General features: G+C 56.1%; 1 protein-coding gene across 1 annotated transcript; it reads left to right on the forward strand.

Moving 5' to 3' along the window:
• Nucleotides 1-6,431: 6,431 nt before the first annotated feature.
• Ovol1 (ovo like transcriptional repressor 1) lies at nt 6,432-17,228 on the forward strand. The gene is made up of 4 exons (XM_042676071.1): nt 6,432-6,616; nt 12,482-12,699; nt 14,572-14,761; nt 15,044-17,228. The coding sequence occupies exons 1-4, from the start codon at nt 6,517-6,519 to the stop codon at nt 15,337-15,339; spliced, it is 804 nt and encodes a 267-aa protein (XP_042532005.1). The 5' UTR covers nt 6,432-6,516; the 3' UTR covers nt 15,340-17,228.
• The last annotated feature ends 2,263 nt before the right edge of the window (nt 17,229-19,491 follow it).

Below are 19,491 nucleotides of genomic sequence, written 5' to 3' on the forward strand. Positions count from 1 at the left end.
CAGTGAGCTTGTTTCAGGCCTTGAGCACTTGGAGGCTGGGAGCCATAGCCAACCATAGGGCTATGATATGGCCGACCGAATTCCTTGGTGCTCTCTGCCCCAGGAGCTGAGATTGCACAAAGCTACCTCCTCTGCCATAACCACAAAGGGTATGACACCCTCTAACAGTCCCCAGTGACCCTGCTCACACACACACAGAGGCCCAAGACAGGAATTCCCCCAAGAGATGGAACAGTCTGCTAACGTTTGAGCCAACCAGAGGCTTCATGTCTGCTGTAAAGCCGAGTCCCTTGCTGTTCTTCAGGACAAAAGCCAATTTGAAGCACAGTTCCCCGACCCCCCCTTCTTTGTGTTGATACTGGGACTTGAACTCCGTGCCTGAGTGCTGTCCCTGAGCTTTTTCTGCTCAAGGCTAGCGCTCTGCTTCAAATCACAGCTCTACTTCGGGCTTTTGGCTGTTTAGAGATAAAGGGTCTCACAGATTTTCCTGCCTGCACTGGCTTTGAACTTCCATCCTCAGTTCTCAGCCTCCTGAGTAGCTCGGATTCTGGGTGTGAGCCCCCGGTGCCTGGCTGATCCAGTGTCTTAACTGCTGCAAGGCAGGACTAGAATTAGAAGTCCCACTTCATATAGGAAGTGATACTTTCACAGGTGAAACCGAGGCTCTGAGAAAGCAGGTAGCTTTGCTCAAGTTCCTAGACAGTAAGCGTGTCTGCATCGGGATCCTTCCTGACTGTCTATTCAGCACATCTCCCATGAGCCTTTGAGCCTCCAGGATCCCCTTCACACTGCCATCCCAGCCTGGCTTCTCCAGATTTTCCTCAAAACAGGAAGGGCTGGTCTGGCCTTCTCCCCCATTATCCAAATCCCATCTGAGTGTCTCTGGAGCCTCAGGACGGGAGCTAAGTGTGAAATCTGGGAGCATGTGGCCACGCCTCTGCCCACTGTACCGGCAACAGCTGACCACTGAAGCCTGGCACCGGTGCCTCACGCCTGTTAATCCTAACGACTCAGGAGGCTGAGATCTGAGGCTCACCCTTTGAAGCCAGCCTGGGCAGAAAACTCTGTGAGACCTTTATTTCCAAATAAACAAAAAGCTGAAGTGAAACATGGCTCAAGTGGGAGAGCACTAGCCTTGAGCAAGAAGCTCAAGGACAGCACTCAGGTCCTGAGTTCAAGCTCCAGGACTAGCATGAGAGAAACGGAGATAAACAGAGATAGAGACAGAGACAGAGGGAGGGAGGGAGAGAGAGACAGGGAGGGAGAAAGGGGGGAAGGGAAAGGGGATGAGGAGAGAGGGGGAGAGAGAGAGAGAGAATGTCCACTCAGGTCCTCCTGGCTGTTTGCAGGCCACCACCGTGCTCAGACCATTGTAGTGGCTCCATTACTGGCCTTTCTACTCCCACCAACACACACAAGCCCATTCACCCCGTAGCAGGTCCGGTGGCTTTGGGAGCCAATGGAGGGCCCCTGCCTCTCCTGCCTCACCCCTCCCCTTCAGCATGCAGTCAGGGGCCCTGGCGCCCACGCTTCCCCTGCTGGCCATGCTCTTACCTGCTCTGCACAGCTGGCTCCAAGCTCTCACTGCCATCTGGGCGCCTACACGGGCTGCCATCACTAAACTGGTCTGTGTGGCATAAGTTCCTTATTTCTTTGCCTTGCATTGCAGACGCCCCAGAGACCAGCACGTAGTTGGAACCCACAAAAATACCTGTTAATGGAATTAAGATAGGAAGAATGACACCTGGCTGGCCTCATGCCTATGAACGGTGACAGAGCAGAGCCTCGGGTCCTCACGCTGCCCGGCACTGAGCTCCAGGCTCGCATGCCTTATGTAAGGCCAGAGTTGCTCCGTTGCCCACAAACTGCAGCCTGTAGATCAAATCTGACCCTCAGAAGTGGTTTTTTTTTTTTTTGGGGGGGGGGGTCCGGTTGTGGGGCCTGAACTCTGGGCCTGGGCGCTGTCCCTCAGCTCTTCAGCTCAAGGCTAGCACTCTACCACTTGAGCCACAGCACCACTTCTGGCTTTTTTTTTCTTTTTGCTTATGTGATGCTGAGGAATCGAACTCAGGGCCTCATGCATGCAAGGCAAACGCTCTACCACAAAGCCACCTTCCCAGCCCCACAAGTGTTTTGTTTGGCCCAGTCTATTTTTGTTTTTATGCCTGTACTGAGGCTTGAGCTCAGGGCCTCTAGCTTGCTTAGCTGGCACTCTACCATCTGAACCACATGTCTGGTCCTGCTTTTTTGCTAGTTAACTGAAGATGGGATTCTCATAGCCTTGTCTGTGTGGGTTGACTTTTAACAGCGTTCTTCCAGATCTCTGCCTCCTAAGTAGCTAGAATTTTATAGCTGTGAGTCACCAGCCCTGAACTATTTTTAAGTTTTTTATTAGCATATATTAATTGTACAAAGGGTTTCATAGTGATATTTACAAAGTACCATGCATGATGTACTTTGATCAAATTTACCCATCTCTCTTACCCTCCTTTCTCACTTTTTAGGTTTTTTTCTGAATTTCATTCTGTTCTTCTTGTATGCATTATTGCACATATGTACGCGCACATAGGTCCTGGGGCTGTCCCTGAGCTTTTGTGCTCAAGGCTAATACTTTACCATTTAAGCCACAACTCTGCTTCTGGCTTTTGAGGAGTGAATTGGAGAGACAATTCTCACGATCCTGGTGCTGATGGCTCACACCTGTAATCCAGCTACTCAGGAGGCTGAGTTCCAAAGATTGTGTTTCAAAGCCAGCCTGGGCAAGAAAGTAAGACTTTTATCTCCAATTAACCACCAGAAAATTAGAAGTGGCACTAAGGCTCAACGTGGTAAAGAACTAGCCTTAAGCAAAAGAGCTCAGGAATAGTACCATGCCCCCAGTTCAAGCCCCACAACCAATAAAAAATATTTAAAAAGTGTTTCATGGACTTTTCTACCCAGGCTGGCTTTGAGCCTCAATCCTCAGATCTCAGCCTCCTGAGCAGCTAAGATTACAGGTGTGAGCCACTTACACCCAGCCAACTAATGTACTTTTAGCATGCTCATTTCCATTGTCCTTTATTTCCTTTTTTCCCTTCTGCTGGTTCTTCACTTAGAAAACAATCCTTCTTTTACAATCATGTCATATTTCTGTTGTTTGTAGGTCTAACCCAGTTTGCTTATTTATTTATTGGGGTGGAACCAGGCTTTAACTCAGGGCCTTGCTTGTCTTTTTCACTCAAGCCTCTCAGATCTGTGTCCATGGACTGGCTTTGAACTGTGATCCTCATATCTCAGCCTCCTGAGTAGCTAGGATTACAAGTGTGTTCCACCCAAGCCCAGCTTCTGGCTTTTTAAAATTGGAGATAAGAGTCTCACAGATACAGGGACATGAGACGTTGCCAATTAATCACAGAAAAATCCAGAAGTATCACTGTGGCTTAAGTGGTAGAGCGCTAGTCTTGAACCAAAGGAGCTCAGGGACAGCATCTAGGCCCAGAGTTCAAGCCCCAGGACTGGCAAAAAAAAAAAAAAAAAATTATAGACTTTCCTGAATCAGCTGGCTTGAACCTCAATTCCCAGATCTCAGCCTCTTGAGCAGCTAGGATTACAGGTGTGAGTCACCAGTGTCCCAGGCTTGAACCCTGGGTCCAAGCACTGTTCCTCAGCTCTTCAGCTCAAGGGGAGCGCTCTACCACGAGAGCTACGGTGCCACTTCCGGTTTTCTGGTGGTTTATTGGAGATAAGAATCTCACAGCCTTTCCTGCCTGGGCTGGCTTTGAACCAGGATCCTCAGATCTCAGCCTCCTGGGTAGCTAGGATTATAGGCATGAGCCACGGGTGCCCTGCTCATCTTCGTTTTTAATGTGAGTAAACATTAAAAATTATTTTTCACATACAAATCTGGATCTCCATTTTTGTAGGGGTGTGTGTGTGTAAGAAAAATGTAATGATGTGGCCATGACTGTCTTACCTGAACCACATACTTGTGATTGCCTTGTGGGTGGGCATGTTCTCCACAGTACCCACCACTCCTTTGTCTTCCCAACAGCTAGAATCATTTCCTTTTTATTACTAAGCTGGCACTATCATTTTCCATATCATAAGGAGATCTGCTGTGTAGCCGTCATTACTACCACTTGGAACATGAAAGAGGAAGTACGATACTGGACGGGCACTTGAGGCTCAGACTTGAGGCTGAGACCTGAGGATCATGGTTTGAAGCCAGCCTAAGTGGGAAAGTCTGTGAGACTCTTATCTCTGATTAGCTAGCAAAAAGCAAAAACACAGAAGCAGAGTTGTAGCTCAAGTGGTAGAGTGCCAGCCTTGAGAAAAAGCCTAAAACCACGCAGGGCCTGAGTTCAGGTCCTAGTACCAGCATGGGAAAGAGAGAGGGAGGGAGAAAGTGTGTGTGTGTGTGTGTGTGTGTGTGTGTGTGACAGAGAGAGAGAGAGAGAGAGAGAGAGAACAAAGAACGCAAAAAGAAAAAGGTCCATGATCAGAGTAGAGGATGGAGAGGGAAGGTTTGGGACAGGCAGAATCCCTGGAAAGGAAGGAAGGGAAGGGGATAAACACTACAGCCTAGAACCTTCTTGCAAGAGCTCCTATCTTTCCTAGTAATGCTAGGAGGTGTGTGACAGAATTCTCACCGGCCAAACTGGAAAGGTCCTTGGACACCTTCTCCTTCAATGAGCAAGAATCCATCTGTCCCCAGATTCCATCCTTCCCTCACCCACAGGCTCAACAGACTGTGCAGAGACTACAGGCCTCCTTGCTTTCGAAAGAATGCCACCTGCACCCAGAAGTCTGAGAACTCACATCAGCCACTTCATTTCTTCTTTTTTTTGGGGGGGGAGGCTGGGGGGCACACTACTTGAACCACACACTACTTCATTTTTGCTTTTAGTTTGTTTTCAGAGAAGGTGTTTAGTTTTTGTTTTTCTGCCACTACTAGGGCTTGAACTCAGGGCCTTGTGCTTTCAACTTGGCTTTTGCAGCTCAAGGCTTAGTGGAGCCACATCTCTATGTCTGGCTTTTTTGGGGAGGTTAACTGGAGATAAGTTTCCTAGACTTTTCTGCCCGGGTTGGTTTGGAACCCTGATCTTAGATCCCAGCCTCCTGAATGACTGCAATTCACCTCCTGCTCATGCTGACTCCTGACTTTTTGAACTGGGTGCATTCATTGGTCAGATTCATTTCCTCCCAATCTGTTCCAGCAACCATTTAATACTATATGATAAAGGGACTCAAATGTTAGGTCCCACCCTTACTCTTTAGGTTAATCAATGAAAGAAGCACAGTCATGGCTAAAGTGCCACGGTTAAGTGGCTCTTGGTGGCCAATCAGCCCTCCTGGACAGGCGATGGGGGCGGGACACCCCCACCCGGGCCTGGGTGGATGGCGGCGAGGAGGTCCCTGGCTGAATCTCTCGGCAGGTCACCAGCATTAGGAAAAAGACTAGGTCTGACCCATCCGGGGCCCCGACCCTCAGCCCTCCTCTGACCCTGGCTGCATCTGCGCTCTGGCAGTTTAGGACCAGGAAAGCCACTAGTCAAAGCTCTGACGTTTGGGGGCTCTCAGCCGACCCAATGAATTCGACTAGGTCTCCGGTTTTGCGGTGTAGGCGGTCCCCGCCTCCCCGAACACCGGGGGGGGGGCGGGCCCAGAGCGGATCTGAGGATCCCGGGCCGCCTGGGCGCAGGCCCGGGCCGTCCCGTCCCCTCCCGGCGGGAGGCTTCGCGCCTCCTCGGGCGCCCGGGGCTGAGCCCAGCCCAGTTGGGCGAGTTTCATTTCATCACCGCGGAGCGTGCGAGCGAGCGCCGGTGCAAATAACGTTGCCCTCCCCGCCCTCCTCTTTCCCGCCCCGTCTCCGAAACTCGCCGGGCTGGGAAGGCCGGGGCCGGGGAGGGGGGGCGGGGGGGGGGGCGAGGCGGGGAGCCGGGCCGGCCCCGCGGGGGCAGCCGGGGCCGCTGAGAGCCCGAGCCGGCGCCCGCCGCCCGCCCCCGGCCGGCCGCCCCGCCCGGGCCGCGAGGCCACCTCACCGGCAGCGGAATGGAAACCGGTTCGACAGGTAACAAATAGGTGGGTTGTCACCGTTATTTCCCAACGCATGCGCCATCGCTCTCCCGGCCACTCGGAGCTAATTAGATCCGATCCACACCCCCGCCCGCCCCCGCCCCGCCACCGCCACGCACCGCCGCGGGCCAATAAAGCGTGAACCCGTCGGGCCGGCTCGCACTTGAAGCCTCGCCGAGCCGGCCGCGGGGACAGCAGCCGAACCCGGAGACGCCGAGCCGCCCGGTGCACCCGGCTGCAGGGGCTCCGCTCCGGACGGAGGACCGAGACCGTCGGCGGAGTGGGCTGTGGCGCGCGCCGTCCGGGCACCGTCTTTGCGCGGAGCGCGGGAGCCCCCGCGGCGCCTCCTGCCCCGGAGCCGTTCTCCACCCGCCCCGTCGCCCCGCGCTTCCAGCCCGGCCCGGGGGCCGGCGCCGAACTGAGTTACGGAAGCGCCCGGCGCGAGACTCTCAGGGTTCGAAAATGCCCCGCGCGTTCCTGGTGAAGAAGCCGTGCGTCTCCACGTGCAAGCGGAACTGGAGCGAGCTCCCGGACGAGGAGCGCGGCGAGATCTACGTGCCAGGTGCGGCGCGGCGCGGCGCGGGAGGGCGGACCGGAGGGCGGGCGGGGGCCGGCCGTTGGGGCGCGGGGCTCGGCGCGGCCGTGGCCCCGTTAGCCCGCGCCGGGCACGGGGCGGGGGGCGGAGGCAGCGGGGTGTGGCACCCCCGGCGACCCCCTCCTCCGGCCCTCACACCGTAAATCCAGAAAGCGGGGACGTCGATGGGGGCGGGCGAGGGGCCCCGGGGGGAGATCAATCCCCACACACACTAGGGGTCCGATCGGGGCTGGGGCGGGCGCGGCTCCCGCTCGGCGAGGCGCGATTCCCGGAGCGGGGAGGGGGGAACGGGGGAGGGGGGGACGGCGAGCGGCGCCCGCTACACCCGCCTGCCCTTGGAGACAAACGTGGGGTCCGGTCTCACCTCCGTCACCCACCTTCAACCTTGCCGAGGACGCCGCGGGGAGGGGGGAGAAGAGGGTCCCAGAAGTGCGCCCCACGGCCGGGGACGGGCACCAGGAAACTGGTGCGCCCAGTTTATTTCGAGAAGACGCCTTGACAGCGTCCGCGTCCACTTGGAATGAGTAACCCGCGTTGTATCACACACCCCCCACCCGCTGCATCTTCCGGTGTCCTCAAGGCACTCCTGCGCTCCCATCCTGCTCTTTTGGTGTGGAGGCGCCGGTGCCTGGGCGCCCCGCTGCCCCGCGGTGGGGGTGGGGCGGGGGCGCGCTGCCCAGCGCCTCCAAGAGGGGGTGGGGGTGGGAAGAGGTGGTAATTAACCAACCGACTTTGACCCTTGATCCGCAGGCTCTCTGGCACCGCCCAGGCCTTTAAGAAAGTCGGGAAGTGAGGGCAGTGGGTGAGGGGCTCTGTGAAGCCTCTGGCCTCAGTTTCCCTCTTGGAAATGCTAGTGGAGATGTGTCACGGTGAGCTCTTTGTGGCCTGGCCTTCCAGGATCGCTTGGCTAGTGTCACTGACTTAACGTGTTCCCAAGAGGATAGGGCCACACTTCGGCAGCCTCCTTAAACGGAGGAATGGGCCCGAAGGCTTGATGGCCCCAGTAGAGAAAAGGGAGGCCAAAAGGGAAGTAGTTGGTGGCTCCTCACCTGAGCTGTGGGCTCAGGACTCTAGTTCTTCCCTGCCAAGGACCCTGGCTAGCTGGCCAGTGCTCCACCTCCGGAAGAGCCACGGAGGCCGGCAGCCCCTTCCTTGCTCCTGCCTCCTCCCCAACCTGTGTTTGACTTGCTGCTTAGCTGCTCCTTGGGATCTGATAAACTGAACTTGGACTGTGTGAAAGGTGAGCTGAGCCTTGAGCCAGGCTCGGTGCGCTGTTATTTTTAGTTTTATTTCACATCCCAATCAGTACCAGATCATGTGTTGACTTTTATGAAGGACAAAGAAATTCCGTTTGTTCAAGTCTTCTTTGAGTCCTAGTGATTTCCTCACCACCCCAGTTTTGGTGCCCCTGGGACCCATCCTGTCAGGTGCAGAGGTGGCCTTGGGTGGTCCATGTCCCCTGCTGCTCTTACCCAGGTGAGGGGACACACAAGTGCTGGCTTGGGCAGGACGCAGCCAACCTGCCCATGTGCAGGACAGCTGGTAAGAATTTCCCATGTGCGTGGTACGAAGCCCGTGGATCAAGTGAAGGGTTACTGCAGAACTTCATTTCCCCTGCCTCAACCCCCCGTCGTCCACTGGAGAGCTTTCCCACCCTTTTTGGAAATAAAGGAAACGTCCTCCGTCCACGCTTGGGTGCCTCATGGCTGGAGAGCAGGGGGTGTGTTTTGTGGTGGCTGGTCCCCTGGCTGGGCCATTCCATCACCAGCCAACCATGACCCCGGGAGCCAGCCCAGCACGTTTCCGTCACCCCTCCTCACAGAACCCTGGCACACTGACTGGTTGAGCACTGACCCCATTCCCGCTTTTGCACTGGGAGGGCCAGGGAACGTGGTGGGAGCATGTGAGTTCTGTCCTTCCCACCAAGGCCCTCTGAGACCCTCAAGGCATCACAGGGACCCCTCCTGAAGGAAGATGGTTGGACTGGACTCAAGGTGTTGGGCCTAGCCTGGCAGCTGTAACTCACAATTGCACCAGCCTTTTGCATATAAAATTCTAGCGGTTGCTCTCGCAGAGGAGACTCCTTCAGCCCTGCTGTCCTCCCAAAGTGGAGGGGACAGCCCAGGCTAGAGGACAGACTGAGGGAAGTGTCGTGTCCCACTGGTTAGGATGGCCAGCCCCACTGGCCTCTCCTCTCCCCGTGTGGGCTTCTCTCCTTGATTGTGTCGGTATGGAGTAAGGCGGGGTTGGGGGGTGAGGGGTTTGCTGGCTCCCTGAGGATGAAGCAGGCACCTGTACCTATGGGTAAATTCCATGTCTTGGCTGGGAAAAGCTCCAGAAACAGCAAGTAACTGGTTTTGAGACTGAGTCTTAAGGCCAAGGCACTTGGACACAGCCTGTACCCAGCCTGAAAGCTGGAACTCCAGGATCATCCTACAGACCTTCCAAACTCCAGACACCGCCCCCTCCCTTTTTTTTTTTTTTGCTAGTCCTGAGGCTTGAACTCAGGGTCTGGGCACTGTCCCTGAGCTTCTTTTGCTCAAGGCTAGCACTCTACCACTTGAGCCACAGCATCACTTCTGGCTTTTTCTGTGTATGTGGTACTGAGGATCCAAACCCAGGGCTTCATGCCTGCTAGGCAAGCCCTCTACCATGAAGCCACACTCCCAACCCCACATCCCTACTCTGAGTCTCCCCTATGCCACTGATCCCGCCCCACAAGCCCCAGAGGCCAGCCGGGCTTTCCTTCTGTAATGCCGTCCAGCCAGGCTCTGCTGCTGGCTTGTGTGGGGATTTGGTGGATGTTTACAGGCTGGGTAGGAGTAACCCAGGAAGTCAGATGTGCCCTCCTCACGGGACTTGGCGGGGGGGGGGGGGGGGGGATGTGGAGATACAGGGCCTCCACTGAGTATTGCAGCGATGGCTGGGAGCGTGGGACAGTGAAGGAGGACTCAATAGTCATCCCTCCAGGGAGTAAGGCAGTGAGGCTGGGAGAGGGACCTCAGCCAATACACGGGGACGGAAGGCATGCCAGCATGCCAGCAGTGGACCAGTTGGGACTCTTTCCTGTCCCATGGGGCATGATCACTTAAGCCACTAAACTGTCTGAACGAGGGTGTCCTGAGGCAGAAGTGGCCAGACTGTCTGTCCCAGAAAGCAAGCGGCCTCAGAGAGTGAAGTCTGGCCAATGCTGGTGCTGGTTCTCTGTCCCCTCCGGGCACTCAGACCTGTGCAGGTGGGAGCTGCAAAGGAGACTCAGTACAGCTCCTGCAGCTTGAGGGCCAGGCGCCGGGGTGAAGGGACAAGTTCTAACTTTGTTTTGGATGCTGAATGAAAAACATCAGGAAATGGGACCAAGTTTATTGCTCTAAAGAAGAATCTGGCACTAAACAGGAGAGCAATAGGCTAAGACAGGAGGCCACCTGTGCCCACTAGCTGAGGTTGTGACTTCATAACACACACACACACACACACACACACACACACATTAGAATGGACCTCCACCCCAGAACCCAGGTGGTCAGCTAGGGACTCAGGAGGCTTGCTGTATTGTCCCCAGAGCCCTGGCCTGTCTAAGGTAGGACCAGGCACTGGACAGTGGCTGAGCCAAGAACCAGCTGGAGGAAACCCAGCATACTCTAGAGAGAGGAGGAGGAGGGAGAAGGCTGGCTGGGCTAGCCTTGTCACTCCATAGCTGTGGGCAGGGGATGAGCGGTCACAGTGGCCACCACCTTACCGGAAACGTCTAATTAGGAGACGGAGCAGCACCAGCAGGGCCCAACCAGTTCTACCTCCCGCCTCCTGCCACTCAGGACCAGCGGATGACACACCAATGCACACTCCTTGTGCGTGCGGCCCGGCAGGGACACGCGGGGGTGGCAGGGAGACAGGTCTGACAGGGCTTCTGGGGTGAAGGAAACCTCCCCACCCTAGCAGCCTCTCGAGCCCCTCGCTCGGGGCAGAGGCAGCACAGCGAGCGTACACCTTGTCCTCAACAGCAGCCTTTCCAGGGTTTTGTGGGAAGGCAGAGACAGACAGGCCAGCAGGAGATTCCTCTCCAACGAATAAGGCGTGGGTCCTTAGACCTGCCCCCCGCCCCCCACCCCCCACCCCCCAGCCTCCTCTCCATGGAACTGCAGAGCCCAGGGTGACAGCTCATCCCGAGCTCAGACTGAATGACCTACTGCCACGGCCAGTCTGCATGACCACGCTCAGCTTTGGGCCACCTCACTCACACAATCCCACTAAATGACAGACGAGGGTAGAGGCCCGTGTGCTTCCACCTAGGCTAAGAACAGGGAATTTTCCTCCATTTGGGACTTTGAGCCAAGGTTTCACCATTGGCTGGTAAGTGGGCACCAGAGCCAGCCCGCCACCCAGCTCCCCCCCCCCCCGCCCCGGCCTACTAGGTCATGTCGCCTTGCCGTTTACCAGGGTACCCAGGTCTCAGAAAGCATGGCTAAGAGTTGGGCCCTCAGAGAGAGGTGGGGTGCCAGCTCAGGGGCCAGGCTGGGTCCAGGTGTGGTGAATCAACCCTGGAATGAGGTGGCTCATTAAAGTCCCCGGTCAGACGGACGCCAGCGCCAGCAGAACGGGTTCTGGGCGGCACGCAGGCGCATTCTTCTCTTGTCAGACCTTTGTTGTGTTTTGAGGGGGCGAAAGCTGGGTTGCTCCCCGAAACTTCAGTGTTCCCCACTCACCCTTCCTCCACGATCACATTCTCTTTGGCCCTGTTTAGCCAGGGACAGGGGGTGAGGGGAGAGCCTGACCCTGGTGGGGGAGGGGGGGCACTGACATTACAAATCCACCCTCCCCCACCCCACACCCCAGGTCCCTCTGAATCAGCCTTTCTGCCCACGTCCCTCTTTTGTCCTTCTGAAGCTTGGGAAATGCCCCCCTTGCTCCTTGGTTCCAAGTACAGAGTTGGAGCTCAGGTTGGACTGATGATCTAAAATTGTGGTTGAAAGCTTGAGACCGTTGGCCCCGGCTCTGTTGGCTTTGAGACCTGTTGCCTGGGTGCCGCTGTTTCTTTCATGTCAGGACCTGGGGCGCAGGGTCTGCAGCCAAGCTTCCCTGGCCCGCTTAGTATGAGGTGTGTGCCGAGGGGAGCGGCCTTGCCAAAGGGCTGCCAGGTATCGGTGTGCACTGCCCGAGGGAGCCCAGCCCCAGTGCGTGGCGGCGCACAGCGGTCCCCAGGGGAGGCTTGCGCAAGCGCAGGGCGGGCAGCATCCACCTGCTGCGCCCTGACCTCCTCCCTCTCCACCCACCTGGCCTGTTTGCCTACCAAGCTGGGCCCAGCCCCAGCTGACAGCCGGAGCCCTGATGGGCCAGGGGTACAGGAGGGCTAGGGCCCCAAAGGCTAATAGCTACATCTGCCCAAAGGGGAGGCACATGGGGGGCCTAGATCCCCCCACCCCGGCACCCTCTGGTGGCCAGGGCAAGCCTCAAGGAGAGCTGTCCCTGGCCAGAGCTCCCATGGTGCCCTTTGTCCCAACAGAAGTGAGGACAGGCCTGGAATCCAGAGGGACTGGCCGAGGTGGGGCGCTCGGACAGTGCAGGCATAATTGGCAGGGCACCTTGTCCTCCCAGTTCCGCTAAGACACAAGTTACGCAGCCAGCAGTGGCATTTGGCTGGCGTCACCTGTAATTACCTTAATGGGGCAGGAGGGAGGCGCAGGTGTGGTAAGGCTGCTCCATTCCCTCCCCCCCCCAGCTCTGCCCACATGCCTGCAAGGGGAGGAACAGAAGCTTCTGGTTCCAGCCACCTCCCGACACTGCACAGAATCCTCTTTTCTCCCCACACCCCTCACCTAGCTGCTCTTCTCTCCTCAGTGAGCCTGGGCTTCTGCCCCCCACAGCCCTACCGGGAGCCAGAGCCTTCGGTGGCTGAACCTCCTTCCTGCCCCCTGGCTTTGGACATGAGCCTTCGTGACTCCAGCTACACTGTGGCCCCTGGGCCCTGTGTGGTGGCCCAGCTGCCCTCGGAAGATGTGGGCCGCCTGACAGACCCACAGGTCAGAGACCAGGGCTTCCTGCGCACCAAGATGAAGGTAATGGCTCTCCCACTGTCTCTAGGGTCCAGAGGTGGGCAGCACCCCGTGTGCAGCCCACACAGAGTGTCAAAAAGCACGAGACAGGCCTGGGAGGACCAGGGCCCTAGGCTGAGGCAGAGAAGAGAGCTTAGCTGTCATGGGAAGAGTCGGGGAGAAGCGGGTCTGCAGTGCGACACCTCAAGCTCTGGGGTTCCCCATCTGTGGGGCATCCAGTTTTATTTTGTGCCACAAGAGGTAAGCAGAGCCGTGGGAAGAAACACCTCTTCACACACAAGTCCTGAGCGAAGCAGTATGGTGGAGTCCAGCCCAGCTGCCGCCTGGCCTCGGGTCCAGCCCCCCAGGGAGCATGAGGTCTGGAGTTGGTGCGGCAGTTAGCTGTTCCTTGAGGCATGTGGCGTGGCCACCTTGCCCAGGTGTGCCATCTCCAGCCCTGTCAGTGTGCCAGGCAACCCCTGCCCCTCCCCCATACCCAGCAGGAGTGTAGATACCCAGCTTCCATGGAGAACGCTGGCAGCAGGCTTGCCCTGACTGGGTTGGCACTCCTGACTGCTCCAGGACCTGAGGGCATCTGCCAGCAGTGACCTAGCGGAAGGGTGCTCCTCTAGCTCTCCCGTGTGCGAAAGACTGCAGTCAGCTGGCCCAAAAAAGACTATCCCTTCCCCTCCTACCTACAGGGGTCAAGTGTGCTGTAAGCACAGGGGACATGCTCCATAGTTAGTGACAGCCAGCCAGAGCCCTCCTGACTTTCTATCTCTCACCCCCCACCCCTGCCAGCCCTCCCCTGCCTCTCACATCCCTGTGAATAGGGGGAAGAACCTGGGGCAGGGCAGCCGAGGAATCAGAGCACCGAGTCTGACCCACAGAGTCTTAGCTAGCTGCATGAGGAAGCTGGAATTCAGGAATGGCCAATGACAGGGCCCCCCACAGAGCAAGGCCACTTCTGGGTGTGAACAGAGGTGTGTCTCCCTGGGCCAGCCATTCAGTTTGTCCTGTGCTTGGCCACACAGAGCAGCACACTTGGCGGGAGATCTGGTAGCTCCTGGGACTTGCTTCAGGTAAAGGAGAAAGGTGGCAGAATAAGATTCTCACTGAGTACCAGGCACAGGCCCATGATATTGAAAATTCCTGTCGTTAAAAAAAATCCTAGGCAAGAGAATGGCAAAAGGGAGCACACCACGCCCTGGCAATCAGACCTGGATGGAGGCCAGCTCAGGGAAGTCACAGCCCGGGAGGCCACCACAGGGACCATAGTGTGGACTTCTTCCCTGTCTCAAAGGGCAGAGGAAACTGTGCAAGGCACGGGAATCTCAGAGGGAGACCCAGCCACAGCTGAGGCGAACCCCCTCACGCGTAGATGCCTGGTGGTGCAATAGCCACTTATGGATGATCATTCAAGCCACAGCTCTCAACAGCTTAGGTGGCAGCCTCAGAAAGAGATGTGGGGAAAGGAAGCTGGATGAAAGACCCAAGGGTTTCTTCCCACCCGCACACTGCCTCTCTCTTAGCAGACAGCATAGGCTCTGGGCACTGGAGGGCCTCTGCTAGGGGCTGGCACGTGTCCTCCTTCCCTGCCAGCCCACCGTCACAGGGATTCTGGATATCTGTCACAATACTGTCCTTGCGGGGGCCAGTGGCTCATGCCTGTAATCCTAGCAACTCAGGAGGCTGAGATCTGAGGACTGAGATTCGTAGCCAGCCCAGGCAGGAAAGTCCACCCGACTCCTATTTCCAATTAACTAGCAAAAATCCAGAAATAGAGCTGTGGCCCCACTGGTAGAGCACCAGCCTTGAGCAGAAAAAGCTAAGGCCCTGAGTTCAAGTACCAGTGCCAACACACAAAAAAAACCAAACAACTGTCTTCACCCACAGGTGACCCTGGGGGACAGTCCCAATGGAGACCTCTTCACCTGCCACATCTGCCAGAAGACCTTCACCTACCAACGCATGCTGAACCGCCACATGAAGTGCCACAATGACGTCAAGAGGCACCTGTGCACCTACTGTGGGAAGGGCTTCAACGACACCTTTGACCTCAAGAGACATGTCCGAACCCACACTGGTACGTGGAGGCCTGTGGCCAGGAGGGAGCCCCCCCAGACCTACCTGGACAGGTTCAAGTGGGAGGCTGCCAGCAGCCTCCTTGGTGATGGGGCCTAGGAGAGCGCACAGCCTTCTGGGTTCACAGATGAGGACTTGGGATTCGAGCTCATTGGGGAAATGAGTGTTAACTAGGCCTCATCTGTCCCTCCTCTAGCCCAGAGGCGGGTGTCCTGACCTTTCTGTGTCTGGACACTGCTGACAGGCACCAAGATCCCCTGATGTCGGCCCCTGTCCTCTGCAGGTGTGCGGCCATACAAGTGCAGCCTGTGCGACAAGGCCTTCACGCAGCGCTGCTCCCTGGAGTCTCACCTCAAGAAGATCCACGGTGTGCAGCAGCAGTACGCGTACAAGGAGCGCCGGGCCAAGCTGTACGTGTGTGAGGAGTGTGGCTGCACCTCCGAGAGCCAGGAGGGCCACGTGCTGCACCTGAAGGAGCACCACCCTGACAGCCCGCTGCTGCGCAAGACCTCCAAGAAGGTGGCCGTGGCCCTGCAGAACACCGTCACCTCCCTGCTGCAGGGCGGCCCCCACCTCTGAGTACCCAGGCCGGGGTGATCCCAGAGGGGCCAGGGGCACCTCTCTGCTACCCGGCCAACCCACCCTCCCATGGCCTCTTGCCCAAATACCAGTGATCAGGACCAGAGCCCCTGGGCCTTGGGCTCCCACAAGGCACCCCCTGATCACGCAAGCCTACCGTTGATGGTGCTCCTTCCTCCATGTTTGACTTATGGACAGAGGCTGCTCTGAGTGTGGGAAGACATAGGAATGTCTGCGCAGGGGTGAGGCCAAGCAAGCCCAGCACTGCCTCCTTGTAGCAGGACTTCCTCCCCAAAGAACAAAGACCAGAGGGGACCCTGATGCCCTTCTGCAGAGCCCGGGTCCCCGTGGACAGCGAGTCAAGAGCACCCTTGCAAGCAGCAGTGGGGGAGGCTGGCAGCAGCAGGTTCTAATGCTCAGGGTTCCGGAGGGCTCTGCCCTTCTGACAAAGAGGCACACGTTTGCACAGCTCTGTGTGTGTGTGTGTGTGTATGTGTATGTGTGTGTGCACGCACGCGTGTGCCCAAGCAGCTACATGTGTCCTCTGTTTTTCCTCGTTGTATGTGGGTTCCCATGCGTGTGTATTCCTGTGCACGGGGGTGCACACACGTGGCCTCTCGGCATATCACCTCATTCTTAAACCAACCACAAGGTGCCAAGGAGGTTTTATTTCCTTTTTTGTAAAGATGACAAATGTACAGATATTAATATATTTTTGGTGCCCATGGCGATTATTTTTAAGAGAGGGTTGGAGCTGGCTTTTCTCCACCCCCGCCCCCTGTGGTTCTATTTATCCTGGACATTTCAAACCTCCTCTGTGCCTTGGCTCTGGGGTGGCTGTGCCAACCCACCCCCCTGATCTTTGAACATCCAACCAGAGACCTTCCAACAGCCCCACACTGAGGGTGGAACACTCCTTCTGTCCTTCCTCTTCTGCTGGACAGAGCCTCACCTCTCCTGCTCCTCCCTCCCCAGCCCTCTCTCCTTCATGAGGCCCCAGGTTTCCTGTCCTGGTGAGCCTGTGCACTCCTGATGGACAACTCACCGTGTCTGAGGCTGAGGGCGGGTCCCGCTGGGGCATTAGGGGTCAGCCAGGTGGATGGCAAGTCTTTAACACTGAGTCTGCTGCCTGAAACACCAGGCTAGTACAGGACCGAGCTGGAGGGCTGGTCCTCTTCTGGATGAGTCAGAAACCCTAGAACAGTAGAAAAAAAGGGGGCAAGGGGTGGTGGTGGTGGATCATAACATCAGAAATGTCTAGAGGGAGAAGAGGAGGTTAACAAGATTTCCCCGTGGCTGGCTGTTTGGCACGTGGCTGGCTGTTTGGCACATGGCTGGGATTTTGAGCAGCTGTTCTGGTTCTCCCCTAGGAGGGAGGTGTTCTCCCATGGTGTGCTGAGGAGGCCTGTTGATAACGGGGAATGAGGTTGTAGGTCAAAGTGGGGGTGTGTCTTGTGGGTCAAAGGAGACAGACCTGGAGCTACATCTAGCCAGCCTGCAGGAGAGTCAGCGAGCCAGACTCACCAGATGGCCACCTAGTGTGGCAACCAAGCCCCATCAGACCCAGCCGAGGCACCCCCCACCCAGAAGACCCGGTGTGTGGCACAGACCCCACTGAGGCCCCAACCTCAGACTGACCCTAGAGGGAGATTTCTTGTTCTGTATCTGAACTATTGTATAGACCCACTCTGAAGGCTTGTTTTCATTTTACTTTAATTGTCTGGGGAGTTGCTGTATTCTCAAAGTCCTACAGGTTATCCCAAAGCTCTGTTTGTGTTTACATTTCTGTACCCCTGTGCTCACTGACAATCTGAGATAGCTGTGAGGCTCTGTGTTGTATCTGTCTTATTTTATAACTTTCCCTCCAACAATTAAAATCAGATCGCTAATGTTTTCTGTATTTTAGGGGAGGGTTGTGTTGTCTTGGGTCTCTTTCACTACCACCACCATTATCACACCCATAGGGAAACAAAACCCATCAAAACAATTGTCTGTAGTCCGTGAGATTCTTATCTACAATCATTACCAAAAAGTCACAAGGGAAGCTATGTCTCAAGTAGTAGAGTGCTAGCCTTGAGCAAAACAGCTAAGGGGTAAACACCAAGGTCCTGAATTCAAGCCCCAGTATACAAACATTTCCCCTTCGCGGTTACCACTGGGCTTAAGACAAGAACCTGACGCAGCTGGATGATATGACCTGCCGGGCCTCCGTCAGTCAGAGCCTGCTAACCCTGGTCCAGTCTATTTTTTGTTGTTGGTTGTAGGGCTTGAGCCACAGCGCCACTTCTGGATTTTGAGTGGTTTATTAGAGATAAGAGTCTCACAGGGACTTTCATGCCCAGGCTGGCTTTGATCCAAGATCCTCAGATCTCAGTTTCCTGAGTAGCTAGAATTTACGGTACAGGCATTAGCCACCAGTGCCCGGCTCCAGCCTGCTCTTTAAGGCGGCAGCAGCGGAGGAACACATACCCCCTCCTCAGCCAGTGCTCAGCAAGTGTCTTGAGATGCCAACAGCCTTCATCTCTTCAGTCACTTGGGGCCCTAAGAAGGGTGTCAGTCTCTCTTCCCAACACTGCCAGGATTAAACCAAAGGAAGGGAAGTCACATTCCCAAAAATAGGGCACAACACATATCAATTCCAGTTAGACATCTAGCGATGCCTCGCCATACACCGTGCTGGTCTGTGCCAGGCGCTCCCGAAGGTGCTTCTGCAGAGCAGTGCAGTGTCCTCTAGCCACCTGAGGCCAGTGCTGGGTCTTCTGTTTTGGCAGTCACTGTCCTTGAGCTTTTCTGCTCTGCTCAAAGCTAGCACTTTACCACTTTGAGGCACAGCACCACTTCTGGTTTTCCAGTGGTTAAGTGGTAATAAGAGTTTCACGTGGACTTTTCTGCCTGGACTGGCTTTGAACCATGATCCTCATATCTCAGCCTCCTGAGTAGCTAGGATTACAGCTGTGAACCACCAGCACTCAACTGCTGGTGCTGTTCTTACCTCCACGCTTAGAAGACAGTCGTTGAGAGCTGGCCCAAAGCCTGTTTGGCTCAGATATTATGCTCAGATGCACTGCACACAGCCACTAGACAACCAGGAGAGGACCCAGAAGGCACCTCTATGTATTCACACTAAAAGGTAGGTGGGAGATTACCTGGCCTTGCCCATCACCGAAGTAGAATCATTCTGGGAGACTTGACCACAGAGGACCCTGGTCCAGGATCCCTCCATCATGCCCCTGCCAGATGGATGAGCAGGAGGAGATGGAGGAGGAGGAGGAGATGGAGGAGGAGGAGGAGGAGAGCTTCCAGGCTAGGGCCATTGGTGTACATCCTGGGGGGTGCAAGGGGGCTGGCGCTGGGCACTGTGAAGAGAGAGCAAAGCACTGTTGTAACCTCGGGCTCACTACGAGGAACCTGAGTACTGGACAGAGCCCTGGCCACCAGAGAGGATTGCTTTCTCTAGAGGAACCCCACCCCCACCCCACACACACATCAAGCTCAACTTAACTTCCATTTTACACATCTAAGGGGTACAAAACCTAATCTTGTCAACTTTGGGAAGAGAGTCCTGGGGGCCAGGGAAGCAGGGTCCTGGGGCTCCTTTGAATCTCTGTGGTCCCAGCTTCTCACATGAGCTCAGGGCAGGATCCCCCCCCTCCCAACTCCCCCACAGCATTGGAGGAGACAGTGAGTGTTCACACAGCTCAGGCACCTTCAGGTTCCTGGATGGTAGGGTCTAGAAGGTAAGTAAGTGCTGGGGGAAAGAGCAAGTAAGAGAGCTCCAGCTGACTGGCAATAGGCCCAGGCTCGCAAGAGAGAAGAGATTAGCCTAAGTCAATATGTAACTAAGGACAAATGGTGTGGCCAGACCACAAGCACCAGGGAACCCCTAAAGGAGTCCTTTGCTTCTGAAAGAACAAAGGCCTCTTGGTGAAGGTGGGGTTCCAGCCTGGGGATTCAGGATGGGATGTGGGGTGTCTCAGAGGAGGCCAGGATGAACAGGACACAGAAAGCTCCCAGAGCACAGCAGGACTTGCAGAGCTGGCGGATGATTGGCGCATGACAACAATAAGGCAGACTAACCACCAATCCCCAGCCTGCTGGGTTCAGCCACAGGCATTCTGGGAGTCTTTCCTGGGGGCCTTAAGGACTGATAAC

Source organism: Dipodomys spectabilis, unplaced genomic scaffold, assembly GCF_019054845.1.
Source record: "Dipodomys spectabilis isolate Male_0828 unplaced genomic scaffold, ASM1905484v1 ptg000030l, whole genome shotgun sequence".
Taxonomy (NCBI): Eukaryota; Metazoa; Chordata; class Mammalia; order Rodentia; family Heteromyidae; genus Dipodomys; species Dipodomys spectabilis.